Source organism: Aythya ferina (genome assembly GCF_964211825.1).
Source record: "Aythya ferina genome assembly, chromosome: 29".
Taxonomy (NCBI): Eukaryota; Metazoa; Chordata; class Aves; order Anseriformes; family Anatidae; genus Aythya; species Aythya ferina.
In genome coordinates this window covers 2,252,847-2,265,394 of record NC_140326.1, presented here as the reverse complement: position 1 = coordinate 2,265,394, position 12,548 = coordinate 2,252,847, and the positions used below count along the sequence as shown (strand labels likewise).

Here is a 12,548-nt window from a genome sequence, read left to right as displayed (position 1 = left end):
GGGCAGAGCCAATGGCGGCGCGGGTGAGGCCCCGCCCCGGCGGCGGCGCGTGGCGCATGCGCGGGGTGGGAGGAGGGGAGGGAGGGGGAGGGAGGGGCGGGGCTTCGGGCCTGGGGGCGGGGCCTGGGGGCGGGGCCTCTCTATAGGGCAGGGATGGGGGCTTAGGGGGGTCGTAGTGGGGTCTGAGCCCCTGTATGGGGCCTTTATGGGGTCTGTGCCCCTGTATGGGGCCCTTATAGGGCCTTTATGGGGTCTGCACCCTTGTATGGGGGCTTAATGGGGCCTTTATGGGGACTTTATGGGGTCTGGGCTCCTCTATGGGGCCTTTATGGGGTCTGTATGGGGTCTGCACCCCTGTATGGTGACTTTATGGGGCCTCAATGGGGTCTGGACTCCTGTATGGGGCCTTTATGGGGCCTCAATGGGGTCTGCATACCTGTACAAGGCCTTAATGGGACCTTCATGGGGTCTGGGATCCTCTATGGGGCCTTTATAGGGTCTTTATGGGGTCTGCACCCCTGTATGGGGCCTGCATGGGGCCTGGGCCCCTCTATGGGGTTTCTGTGGGGTCTGTGGCCCTCTATAGGGCCTGTACCCCTGTGTGGGGTCTTAATAGGATCTGTACCCTGTTACAGGCGTTGTTTGAAGTCTGTACCTGTTACAGGGCCTTAATGGGACCCGCACCCCTCTATGGGGTCTGAGCCGCTATGTGGGGTCTGTGCAGGGCCTGTACCCTTTATGGGATCTACATGGGGCCCGCACACCTTACACAGCAGCACCCCATCCACCCGGCGGGACCCGACTGACCCCGAGGCCTCTTCACAGGGGGGAAAAAAACCCCTCGGGACGCTCCCCCGGGAGCGGGACCGGCGGTGCCGGGTCCACGGCGATCCCCCCACGGCCCCGAGCGGCGCGGGGCCGTCACGCGCTGCTCCGGCCGTTCAACGGCCGCCTTTGTTCCCTGCTCGCCCTCGCCCTGTTTGTGCCTCGCACAATAGGATTGTTTACGGGGCCAGGGTGCAGAAAAACCCGGCGAAGAAAGAACCGTCTGTGCCGCGGGGTCCCGGCCTCGGGAGAGGCTTTTTTTTGGGGTTGTTCACCCCCCTCAGCGCAGCGTTGGGTCGGAGGAGGGATGGTGCTGAGCGCCCCCGAGGTCCGGGCTTGGTGCCCCCGTCCTCCCTCGTCAGGGGTCAGCGGGGTGTGAAATAAAGCTAAAATCTGCCTGGCCTAATTTCAACCTTTTCCTGTCGCCACAACCAGGTGTCGTTATGGGGTTTGTGAGGGATGGGGTGCACGAGGGTGTCCCCCATGGGCAGAGCGCGTTGGGGCCGTGCTGGTGCCCATGGGGTACAGATGCGGTGTGGGGCAGCTCCTCTCCATCATGCCGGGTCCGAGCAGAGCCCTAGAGGCCAAACCTGACAAAAAACCCTCTTGTGGTGTCTCAAACCACCTCCCTGCCCCCAGTGTCCCCGTTCAGAGCCCTGCTCACGCAGCCAACCCCACCGGGCTGCCAGCGAAACCTCGGGGTTGGCCCCCGAGCGGCTCCTCTCTCACCCCATGACCCCAAACGACAGCGCCCGAATGGCTCCTTTGGGGTTTTCCAGCCCCGTCCCGGGGTCCTGCTGGATGTCCCACAACCGTCCCGTTGGTGGATGTTCCCCCAGGCTACGCTTGGCCCCTCGGTGGGGAACGGGGCTCGGTACGGGGACACGGTGCTGAGGGGCGCCCGGCCAAGTGCCGAATGCCTTTGGGGCCCCATGGTGCTAACACAACCTGCCCCAATTCTGCCCTTTAGGGAGGCAGGGAGCACCCCCAGGAGGAGGGACGAGGCGGGTTGGGTGTGGGATCAGCTGAACCCGCTGCTACGGGACCACGGGGACATCACGAGCAGGGGGAACAAACTCAAAACACCGGGCCCCAAAACACCGGGACAGCCCCATAGGGACCCAAGGCCCTGCTGCAGGCCGTGTGGGATCTCCCCCATCTACCTCAGCCTCGATCCGGTCCCTCTAACCCTCCGGAATCTGTTTCTGGATTGGATTTTTTTCCCTTTTTTAATATTTTTTATCCCCCTTGGATGAAAGCTGCCTCAGAACTTCTTAGCTGGAAACCTCGCAGCGGCGGTGGGCTCCTGCGCAAGTTGCTCCGCAGATGCCAGCCCAATAATAGCGCTTTGCACTTCTAAAGAGCCTTTCATCTGCGGATTTCTGAGGACTTCACATATGGTAATGCCTTAACCCTTCCGCCAGGCCCCGGTTTTATTCCATTCACTTCACAGACGTGGGAGGCAGCCCTCGGCTCGGGGAGGTTAATGGACTCGTCTGCGTTCCCAGCGTGTCAGCTGCGAGGCTGGCGAAGGAGAGCAGCGTTCCCCGCATCCAGCCCTAATTGGCAACGGCGGAAAGTGAAAAAAAAAAAAAAAAAAAAACTCGGATTTTTCCAAGCCTGGGCAGCCCGCTGCCAGCTGCTGCTGCCGAACTGCACGGCCCGAGCATTGCCCCCCGCGTTCATCCTCCCGGGAGCAGGAGGAAGGAGCGGGCGCAGGGGGAGAAGATGCGAGCGCCAACGTCAGGAGGGGGAATTGAGGAGGAAAACGTCAAACACCTGAGCTGAAAAACCCTGTTCTCACTCAGTTGCTTTGTGAGGAAAGCGGTTGGGTTGTTTCGGCTGGCTCGGTGTCAGAAATCGTGTGAGAGAAAGAAGAGGACACAGGAAAAATGTTGGGGTGAGGCAGCGCTGGGCAGAGCCAGAGGTGGAGCTCCAGGGGAAACCCACATCTGGCTCTGCTGCCATAGGCGTGCCCCGGGGTCTGAACTTTCCTTTGGAAAACCCCAAATCGCAAGGACAAAAATCTGAGAGAGCTCCGGGCCTGGTGCGACACCCTCGGCACACCCCTGTGACAGCTGGGGCGGACCGTCTGGGTTTGAACGCCTCGGAAATTAAAATCACATCCTAAAACTGATTCAAAACTCCTTAAGGCAGAGGCAAACTCGAGCCCCAAGCCACGTTTATCTCGCTCTATCACTTGTGCCCCTTCCACGGAGAACAGGGAGGTTAAATGCCCGCCTGCCCGAGGCTTGGTGGCACGGACTTGGTCTCCAAACTCTGCCCCAGCGCCCCTCATCTCCCCAAAACTCCTCCACCTCGTCTGGAGCTTCGGGCGTTGGTGGTGGGCACAAGGAACGGCCAAACCCCACGGGGGAGATGCCAGACAACAGCACGGACCCCCCCTGTCCCTACAGCACAACCTAACAGCAGGACACGGCAGCACCTCTCTGCCGAGGATGTGGAAAAGATTAAAGCGCGGCCGTGGCTGAGCGCGGCGCCTGGCCGGGATTTGCCAGGGGACAGCAGGATAAAGCAGAAGAGTGCCATAAAGAGGATAAGGGGTTGGAGGAGGCGAGGATAAGGACGGGAACAGATGGCGAGCGCGGCCAAGACACCGGCAAAGGGAGGCGAGGCACCTGTGAGAGCGGGGCTGCCGCTGCCGAGGTTCGTGCCGGCGCCGTTTCGCCTCCTCCTGGACCCGACCACTGAGCTCTGGACCCGTTTGTGAAGAGGATTCTTAAAGGCCTGAGCTCGCAGGGTGACGAAGGAGCTTTCCTTACCTTAAAACCCACTGACTTTTTTTCCAAAAAGCTGCTGGAGTGGCCAATTAACTCAACGTCGCCGATGCGTGGTTGCAGATTCCAAAAGCTGGTTGGGGAGGTTCGGGACCCAAAAGGACCTCTGCTTGTTTACTCCCTTCCCCCATTCCCCCCCCCCCGTCTCTGTTAAAAGGAGAAGTACAATAAGATTATGAAAAAATAATGAGGTGCAGTAAAGCATTGCCCATAATGAAGTGTGCTCAGTTTCCAGGGCCAACAGGAAACCACAAGACTTACTGTAGGCCAGCTCAATAGATGCAGAAATTGTTCCCAAGGCAGTTAAATGGAGTTGCTTGTACTTACTAATGAGAGATAATTGAGGAGGAAGAAAGCCATGCCTCCTCGTGGGGCGATGACTTTTTCTTTTTGCTCGGAAGAGCAGAGGGTTAAACAGCAGCTGACGCGTAAAGCCAGCAGGAAAACAAACTCAGTTTGGGCTTCGGAGGCCTGAAGCTCTTTAAAAACAGAGCCCCATCCAAACCCCGTTTTATTTGCCGAGAGCTTCTTCTTGCAGCATGTTTCCTCAGGAGACCCAAGCGCTATGGCAGGAGATGTCTCAGACCTGAGCATCGCTCCCCGGGTAAGGGGCTGACCCAGAGAAGGGCCCCGAGGCTCTCCCAAGCCACCAGAAACCAGCCCCGGAGCCAGGCCTGGGGCTGCCGTGCCGTGAGCTACGCAGCCTCTCTTGCACATGGGAGAGGGAGAAAGAAAATTATTTCATACCGATGAAAACCAGGGGAAGAAAAACGCGACGAGACACGCGGGCACAATCGTTTCCGAGCACCTATGCCATTTTTCCAAGTCTGCAAGAATTCCAGCTCTGCTCTGCTGGCAGCGGTTAAGCTTTGCCAGCGATCTGCTTTTCCTCTCCTGTGCCTGATGTTATTTTTTACCCTTTTATTGACACGATAGGAAAATAACATTGCTGAAGACATTAATTTACGGGCACAAAGCCTGAGTTCTTGAGCTGTGCTCGCTGCAGACTGACCCGGTCCCGGTGTCGGCAGTGACAAAGCCTCCGGGCTGGGAGCAAGGGGACTCGAGAGAGATGCTCGTGGCACTTCTCCGGCTAAAAGGCTGCTGCCTTGAGGTGTTCAGGGCCTTTAAAGAGATGAGCATTGAAGCTCCATGCAGTGTAAGGCCCTGGCAGAGAGGCTACATCGGCAGGCACACGCAGCATGAGCGGAAAGTAGACCCTGCTGGGCACCAAAACACAAAAGGCAGGAGCTATTCCACGGCGTTGTTTGACTCAGGATGGTTTCAGCTCTCCCTGAGGCTGCCTGTTTTTCAGCCCGAGCCTCCAGGATTTCACGCAGGCGCTCGTGTCCAGCCAGACGGCTGATCTGAGCGGTTACGTGCACGAAACCGTGCCTCTGGTTTGGAGTGGGAAGGAAGAAGGAAGGCGCAGCCCAAGCCAGTGATGTTGCTGGTCAGACACGTGGCTCAAACAGAAAACAGCGGGATAAAACATGGACTATGAGCTATGCAAAGCACAAGTCTGCAGTTTCTCCAAACACAAGGAATTCTGCCTAAACCAGCCCCCAGTTTTTGCTGTTTCACATCCCTACGGAGCGATTCCTCCGATTAGCTACCCTGAAATCCTTTAGGTAGTGTGGACAGCTACTCGGATTTGGCAGAAGAGCCGGTCTTATCTGCCACAGCACAGGCGGTGATTCCTTTTTTCCTACATGAAGAAAGGAGCAGCGCTGCTTTCACGATGCGTGACACCGGCGTGGGGATCAGAGGCTGCAGAGAGGAGGACGACCGTGACACGGCAGCGCGTGACGTCCCAGCCACCGCAGCAGACCCTGGCCTACTTCCCCTTGGAAACGAGAAAAGGAAAACCTTCTCCTTTTTAAATAATCGAGATAAAAACTGCTCTCTTAAAATAGGCACCCCCGTAATCCTGGGACAATCCTATTGACTAAACTGAGGCACCCAAACCTGTCCCGGGTCTGTTACGCTGTTTAAATAGTAATTGGACTAGAATAATCATTAATGAGATAAGCAGAACTTTATTTGCATAGCTATTTGAATAAATTCTTAAGTAAGAGTTAAGTTAAAACCGATGTCAAACATTTTGTTGGCCTGCAACAATTCATGTTGACATTAAACCACGCTTCCACAATCCGAAGTCATCCTGCGGGAGAAGAAAATAAAAAAAATAAAAACAAGTTCGCTTTAAACATCTTTTCTGCAAATAAAGCTTAAACACCTTAAAAGCGAGATGGACATTTTCACTCTCAGTAGCTGATAAAATAATCACGGGAACCATTTTTACCGTGGAATATTGCTTTTGTTAGCGGCAGGAAGTTTTGCCACCCCCATTATTTGCTCATCTATTGCTCAAAGCTCAGGCGTGGCAGGGGGAAAACAAAAAGAGATCAAAAATGAGCAGCGCCTGAGCACAATTTGCTGCATCCACATGAAGCCAAGATAGCTGCATTACTTGGGCCGGCGACTCTCCAACCATCTGGCCAAGTTTAGAAGGCAAATAAAGAGAGGTAAAACAGGTAAAATCTGCATCAAGAGACCCACTTTGTCTTTTGAAATAAATTAACTGGATGAATTAACCAAAGCTCTGTGTTGCTAGCTTAGCGTGCCTCTAATTTTGCTCACTATTACTGCCTGGTTGTCCTTTGCAAGAAGCTGCTGGGATCTTCAAATTATTTTCTACGTCTGATTCAGGGAAACCTGGGGGAGCTCGGTGCCAGCCCAGCTGCTTGGCTCTGCCCTACAGCAGAACAAACAGTCCCTGACTCAGAGGGATTTTGAGAAGACGTTTCAAACGCAATCCCTCTGCTGGCAATTTAAAGCCAGGCTCCAGCAGCGTAAGGCAATTTGGGTATTTTTCTATGGCTGGATGTCTCGCGAGCATCAGACTTTCTTTTCAGATGGGTCTGATGCTACCTGAATATGTCCAAAAATCGGTACCTGATGTCTCGACGTCGACACTCAGCACTGGAACGGAGCTGCTGTTACAGCTTTTGATGTAACGAGAGGTTTCGACAATAAAAATAGAGCTTGGTGTATTTCTGTACGTACTTTACATGTCGAATGTGAACATAATTTACAGCCCACAGAGCAGATTTTTCAACCAAACCCACTGCATTCACTCTGTAATACGTTACCTTCAGCTTTCTTCACCTGTCTGAGTTGCAACAGTCCTGCAATGAAAGAATATTCCACCCCCAGTAATTACACAAATTTTGAATTCTTAGAGTAAAATATTAAATGTTAAAATAACGACATAATTCTCACATTATATTTTTGATTTCTTAATTCATTAAGTCAAATCTATCACTAAAGAAAATGGCAAAATCATAAAAAAAGGCATTTGTATTCCTCTAAGGCCAATTAAGGGATGTGCTTAAGGAGGAGACAACACTCTCGGCTTATTTAGTTGAAAGAAAAATCATCGCTGACATCGTCACAAAAGCATTTCCAAGGAAACCGGACAAATAATTAAATGATAAGTACTTCCCAGACACCGAATCATTTAAAATCTAAACAAGGCCAGAAAACAATAGGATGCAATTAAATACCGACGCTTTCAGTTTGCAGCTAAAACACCAAAATCTTTTTTTTTCTTTTGGACAAAGCATCGTAGGGACATGGACTACCTGCTCTAAGCACTCTGCAGGATGCGACCCTGAGCATTTCCAACAGCAAAATTAAATTTAATTACCACCCGAGGTCCCGTTTTAAGTGCATGCTTAGCAGGCAACACGCAAGGAGCTCACCTGATGAAGGAAAAGGGGAGTTGCTTAATTGGAAGCGAAAGGCAGGGTTTAGTCCTTTATCCATTTTGCTATAAATAGGGAGGTGACAGTTCGGGCTCTGTTTTGTTTAGCTCTGTTTTAGCTCCAGCACTCTGGAAATAGCACCTAATCCCAGCTGCTGTTCTTGTGAGATTAACGGGACCAGAGGCTGTTCCGGGTGCTCCAACGTTACCGAACCTGAACTGGCATGATTAAAAAGGAGCATTACCTAATTCTCAGCAGAACTAGGTAACTTCCTTGTCCTTTGAGCCTGGAAGCACACTTTTTGGACTTACCGAGCTCTCCCACCCTGCATAGCCGTCAGCACCAGAGCACAGACAGCTCTGAAAGCCCGTGGCAGAGGGCGTGCAGTGCTGAAATGCTTCTGTCTTACAGAGCAAGCTGCTCACCTGGGTTTGAAATCAGCCTCGCAGCAAAAGCATGAAGCTACTTTAACAGGAATTGGAGAAAAAACGTGCAATTTTGGGCAGAAGGAGGAGAAGGGCTAGTGCTGGGAGAGGGAGAGATGGGAACCAGGGGAAAAGAAAAGAGGGGGTGACAAAACCTCTCAAAATACATGATTTGCAGAAGTGTCTGAGTGGTTGACACGAAGGGAAAAAAGGCTCTGATGCCATCTTTAGGTGTCCCAAATAAAAACCTACAATGTCAGAACTTTCCCACCACCTGGCTTTCATGAGCAGGTTCCTTTTTTCCAGACCTCTCTCTTTGGCAAGACAGATTTCACTACAGGACCTAGCAATTTTAAAGGCAGGTGAGTCATGTCCCAAGAGATGTAGGGCTTATGACCAAGAAGCTGCTGAGTTTTGTAGGGCCAGGACAGCGCCACGGCAGCCCCGCTCCAGCACCTCTTTCCCAGCCCTTACCTCTCCTCCGCTCCGCAGGCGCCCTCTGTCTGAGTGCTGCAGGAATTCAAGCACAATCAAAATCATTTCAAAACGCCCTGATCTTCCGTAGTTTTCTCCCGCAGTTGCATTTTGGGGCTATTTATGCTTAATTAGTTATTTAATCTAAGCTGCTGCCAGCTCCCACTTAAACTCCAGGGCTTTAATTAAAGCTGATAGCGAAATAATACTGAAATAGGGCGTCAGTGCTTTTCTATTTTTTTTTTTTTTTTTTTTTTACAGAACAAAACAAATGACAGAAACATTTTACAACTCAAATCTAAGCGTTTCAAGTAAATAAATAAATAAATACATTTATGTAGCCACTAGATTTGTGAAAACACCTTGGAAAGCACCCAAAATTTCCGTGAAACATCTGGTAGACGGATCACCTTAGGACTCTGAAAAGCAGAGTTGTTCCTCTTACTAATATACCTAATCAATTCAGATAGAAAAAAATAAAGCCATTTTTCAAGTGATGCCACAATACACGATCTCCTGTTATTACTTCAAGAGGCGTTGGTTAAGCAGACCTTTCCCCTCGCTCACCTCGCATGTTTGGTCTGGTCCCGTGGCGTTCTCTTATCTGCTAGGTTAAAAACAGAGGCACAATCCTTGTAACGTTCCAACTTCCCTGCATGCTTCACATCCCAGATATGACTAGGAATGCCAAATATTTTTCTTATAATTTCGTTTCAGCTGTAACAGCACCAGGAAGGCTCCTAGTACTGCACAAATGTTTTCTCCATCACTTAAGCTCGTGGTGGCTATGAGCAGGTGGGACGTGCACCAACGCAGCACGGAGCTGAGCCTCTGAGCACAGCCCTACCAGGGTGACACAGGAAAGGAAAACACTCTCAGCTGTCCTCTCACTGCTTATAGACAACATACCTGGGCCGTTAAGTTGCTCAGACTCTTCATCCTACACAGGAGAGAGAATTCAGTTTAGAAGCAGTCAGAAAAAAAGCAAGTTTTTGCTTTTTTTTACAAGTCTTAGGAAGCCCACTTTTGGAATTTCATTTGAGCTTCTCATATGCCCCACAAATAAATGTTTCTCTACTGCAGGTAGAGGAGATAGGGGCCAGTTTATAGCTGCTCTTCCTTTGCTCCCTTTTGGGATACAAAGGTTTTGTTGTTGTTTTCTTTAAAACTGTTCCCGACACTTGCCTCATCTCCACAAAAAAGGGCACAAGCTCCCATCATTTTTACAATTAATGTCTCCAGGGCTTCCTTCCCTTCCTCTGACTATTTTTCATGTCACAGCAGCACAGCTGTATGCTTCAGAGGACCCGTAATCTCATCAGAGCCCTCCCAGAATTTGTCAAGGCACTGACATATTTACCCAGAAGTTGGTGACATTTAAGTAGTTGGAGATCTCGCCAGAAAGTCTCTCGATCTCACTTGGAAAAGAAAGCAAAATGCAAATAGCTGCGTTACTCAACAGAACCATTCTCAGGTACAAAGCTAATAAAGGCATCAATTTGTCACAGAACTTTAGGCACCAGAAATTGGGAAGATTTATTAATTGCGGGTGAAATTTGCTCTGCCCTTCTCAACCACAAAGCCACATCCGTTTAGCTCAGCTGTAGATCATTTTTAACCCAATGCAAGATAATCCTCATCCTTACTTTTTATATTCTTCTCTCCTTATCGCCCAATCTAGGAAGAAAAAGGAATGGCACGTTACTTTTGCTACCCAAACTAAAAGGTGAAGCTCCCTTTCCCAAACGCAGCAGGAATCACCACCGTTTCCTACCCATGGTGGAACCAGATGGCTCAGAAGGATGAGGACAGGTTATCCCACCCATAGCTTCCTGGATTCAGTGCCTAATTTATGAAATCTTAATGAGAAAGATTTGCCTTTTGGGAGATGCTGAGGCACGCCGTGGACAATTTACCTTTTGTTTTATATCGCAGCCTGGAGTTCTGCGGAAGAGAAAACAGAATGAAAGCAGCACTGAGCACAAACACAGAAACATTAACAGTGAAATCTATGTCTAATAAAAAAAACAAAGGTGTTAAACTGATGCGTGTGCAGTTGCAAAAAGCTGTGCTACAGCAAGCTGCCCACCAACACAGAGAAGTAAAACACGTACCGCGTTTTTAAGCTTCCTATTCTCTGTCCTCAAAGCATCAATTTCCTGGACCTGGGATAGGAAACAAACATCGTGTTTTGAGCACTGAGATCAGTATCAGCGTGGTACATCCTTAACGTCAGCTTTCTGTAGGGCTGAACAAGCGTCTTTGACTTTAGAACATCTATAACTGCCTTTTAGTCTTTATGATGCAGGCTGTTCTGGAAAACAACACGAAATCGATGCCAAACCAATATCATTTCTTTAAATTAACTAACATTCTGCTTGCACCGCTTGTGTTTCTGCTGTTGCAATGCTTACGATGTTTCAGATGCAGACAAGAATGCAAAAACACCCAATTCTTCCAGAATTAAGGATGTTTTTTCTCTAAATGCAACACACCCTGCGATGTGCCAGCTCCCTCTCTGCAGAAACGACAGCAGCCACGAGGTGCACAACCTGCACACTGCAGAGGGACGGTATTACGCTCGCTAAATCACACTCACACACTTTTATGTGTTTATAAGCCAAACTTCCTCAACTCACTAGACTGTGGAGATTGTCCCTGGACTTGCAAAAGGCACTACAACTGCTTTTTGCCTGCAGGAATTGGGATTTTTAAATCGCACCCCGTTTACTCACTAGAAAGGTAAAAGAGCACAGCTTGCAAGGAGAGAAAAAGATTCATTCTTAATGCAGCCAGGAGAAACGCGACGCTTTTGAACAGCTCGGTCACGCTGCTGCATGAGCAAACTTCGCGTCTCGTCCCCGTCCCCAAGCCTCAACAGTCAGCCTGTCACTAATGCGTTGTGACCGTCCCCAAGAGTGCTTTCGGAACTGTTACTCACGGACTGACTGCTGTCTAGAAAGGAGCAGATTTCATGGACAAGCCTCTTCCTCTGGTCTTTATTTTTCCTATAAAATACAACAATTTTCAGCTGTAGCCGCATTTCCGTGATGTATTTGGATGTATATTAAATGTAAATCAGGCAGAACAAAAGATGAGCTGGGAGCGTGAAGGAGTTCCTGCGTGTCAGCTTTTAGGCGAAGGTACTTACAAGATTGGCAAATAGCTTTCATTTTTCAGCAGCACCTGCTCACCGCCTCCTGTATGAAACACGCACGTTGTGTGATTACATTTTTATGAACATCAGAGCCCTTTCCCAAAATTGTCACGCTCGGGAATAAGAACAGCAGCAGAATAAATAGCACAGAGCTAAAGGTTAGCGGAACAGGCACCGGCGCCAGTCATGCCAGGCTTGGTGGATGGTGTTAGGGATAAATTATGGGTCCAAAAGAACTGAGGTGGTTAGTTAATTGCACACAATACCCAGAAGATGTCTGGACACGTCCCTTTTACCTTCCACGTGCTGGAAAATGCCTTGTGGCAGTGCTGCTGGGTACCTACCTCGGCCTTCACACAGCGGCATGTTCAGGAGGAGCCCTAGGAACAGGAGGAGAGCTCGGTTTAGTGCCCAGTCCCTTCCCTTACTGAGGTTGAGTCCCCTTCAGCCCCGTGACGAGGGGGATCGGGGACTCGGTCCAGTGAGGAGGGAAGGGACGGGACCACAGGTGGGTGCGGGACTTTATTCAGGAGCATGGGGGGAATGGGACAGCCCCAGGGCAGGACCCCAGCCCCACAGCGGGCTCAGGACTGATGGGACCCCAACCCCACAGTGGGACCCCAGCTCCACAGAAGGATATCAGCCCCACAGAGGACCCCCAACCCTACAGGGGGCTCAGGACTGACAGCATCCAGCCCCACAGTGGGGACCCCAGCCCTACAGGGGGCTCAGGACTGATGGGACCCCAACCCCACAGTGGGACCCCAGCCCCACAGAGGACCCCCAACCCCACAGGGAGCTCAGGACTGACAGGACCCAGCCCCCCAGAGGATCTCGAACCCCACAGGGAGCTCAGGACTGATGGGACCCCAACCCCAGAGTGGGACCCCAGCCCCACAAGGGGCTCAGGACTGACAGGACCCAGCCCTACAGCAGGGACCCAGCCCCACAGAGGGGACCCAGCCCCACAGGAGGCTCAGGACTGACGGCCCCAGCCCCGGCCCCGCACCCTCCGCGCCCAACTCCCGGCCCCACAGCGGGGATCCGCCGTTACCGGGCCTGCCGGCGGGGGGGGGGGGAGAGGAGGTGAGGCCGTGCC

General features: G+C 51.3%; 1 protein-coding gene across 1 annotated transcript; it reads right to left on the bottom strand.

The window, feature by feature from the left end:
* Positions 1-5,642: 5,642 nt before the first annotated feature.
* On the bottom strand, positions 5,643-12,499 carry LOC311425094 (uncharacterized protein). The gene is made up of 13 exons (XM_084500603.1): positions 12,459-12,499; positions 11,794-11,829; positions 11,444-11,492; positions 11,234-11,300; positions 10,407-10,457; positions 10,209-10,236; positions 9,939-9,969; positions 9,653-9,710; positions 9,202-9,232; positions 8,860-8,899; positions 8,293-8,328; positions 6,779-6,814; positions 5,643-5,787 (listed from the first exon to the last, which is right to left on the bottom strand). Exons 2-12 carry the CDS (start codon positions 11,813-11,815, stop codon positions 6,781-6,783), a joined length of 447 nt encoding a protein of 148 aa, XP_084356729.1. The 5' UTR covers positions 11,816-11,829; positions 12,459-12,499; the 3' UTR covers positions 5,643-5,787; positions 6,779-6,780.
* Positions 12,500-12,548: the final 49 nt, after the last annotated feature.

What these genes read in the sequence shown, in the direction of transcription:
- LOC311425094 (XM_084500603.1), bottom strand. Translation starts at nt 11,815, where the DNA reads ATGCCGCTGTGTGAAGGCCGAG. An exon ending in TTCTAGACAGCAGTCAGTCC is followed by an intron (nt 10,458 to 11,233) that starts GTGAGTAACAGT and finishes TTCCTATCCCAG; the next exon opens with GTCCAGGAAATTGATGCTTT. An exon ending in GCTGCGATATAAAACAAAAG is followed by an intron (nt 9,970 to 10,208) that starts GTAAATTGTCCA and finishes TTTTCTTCCTAG; the next exon opens with ATTGGGCGATAAGGAGAGAA.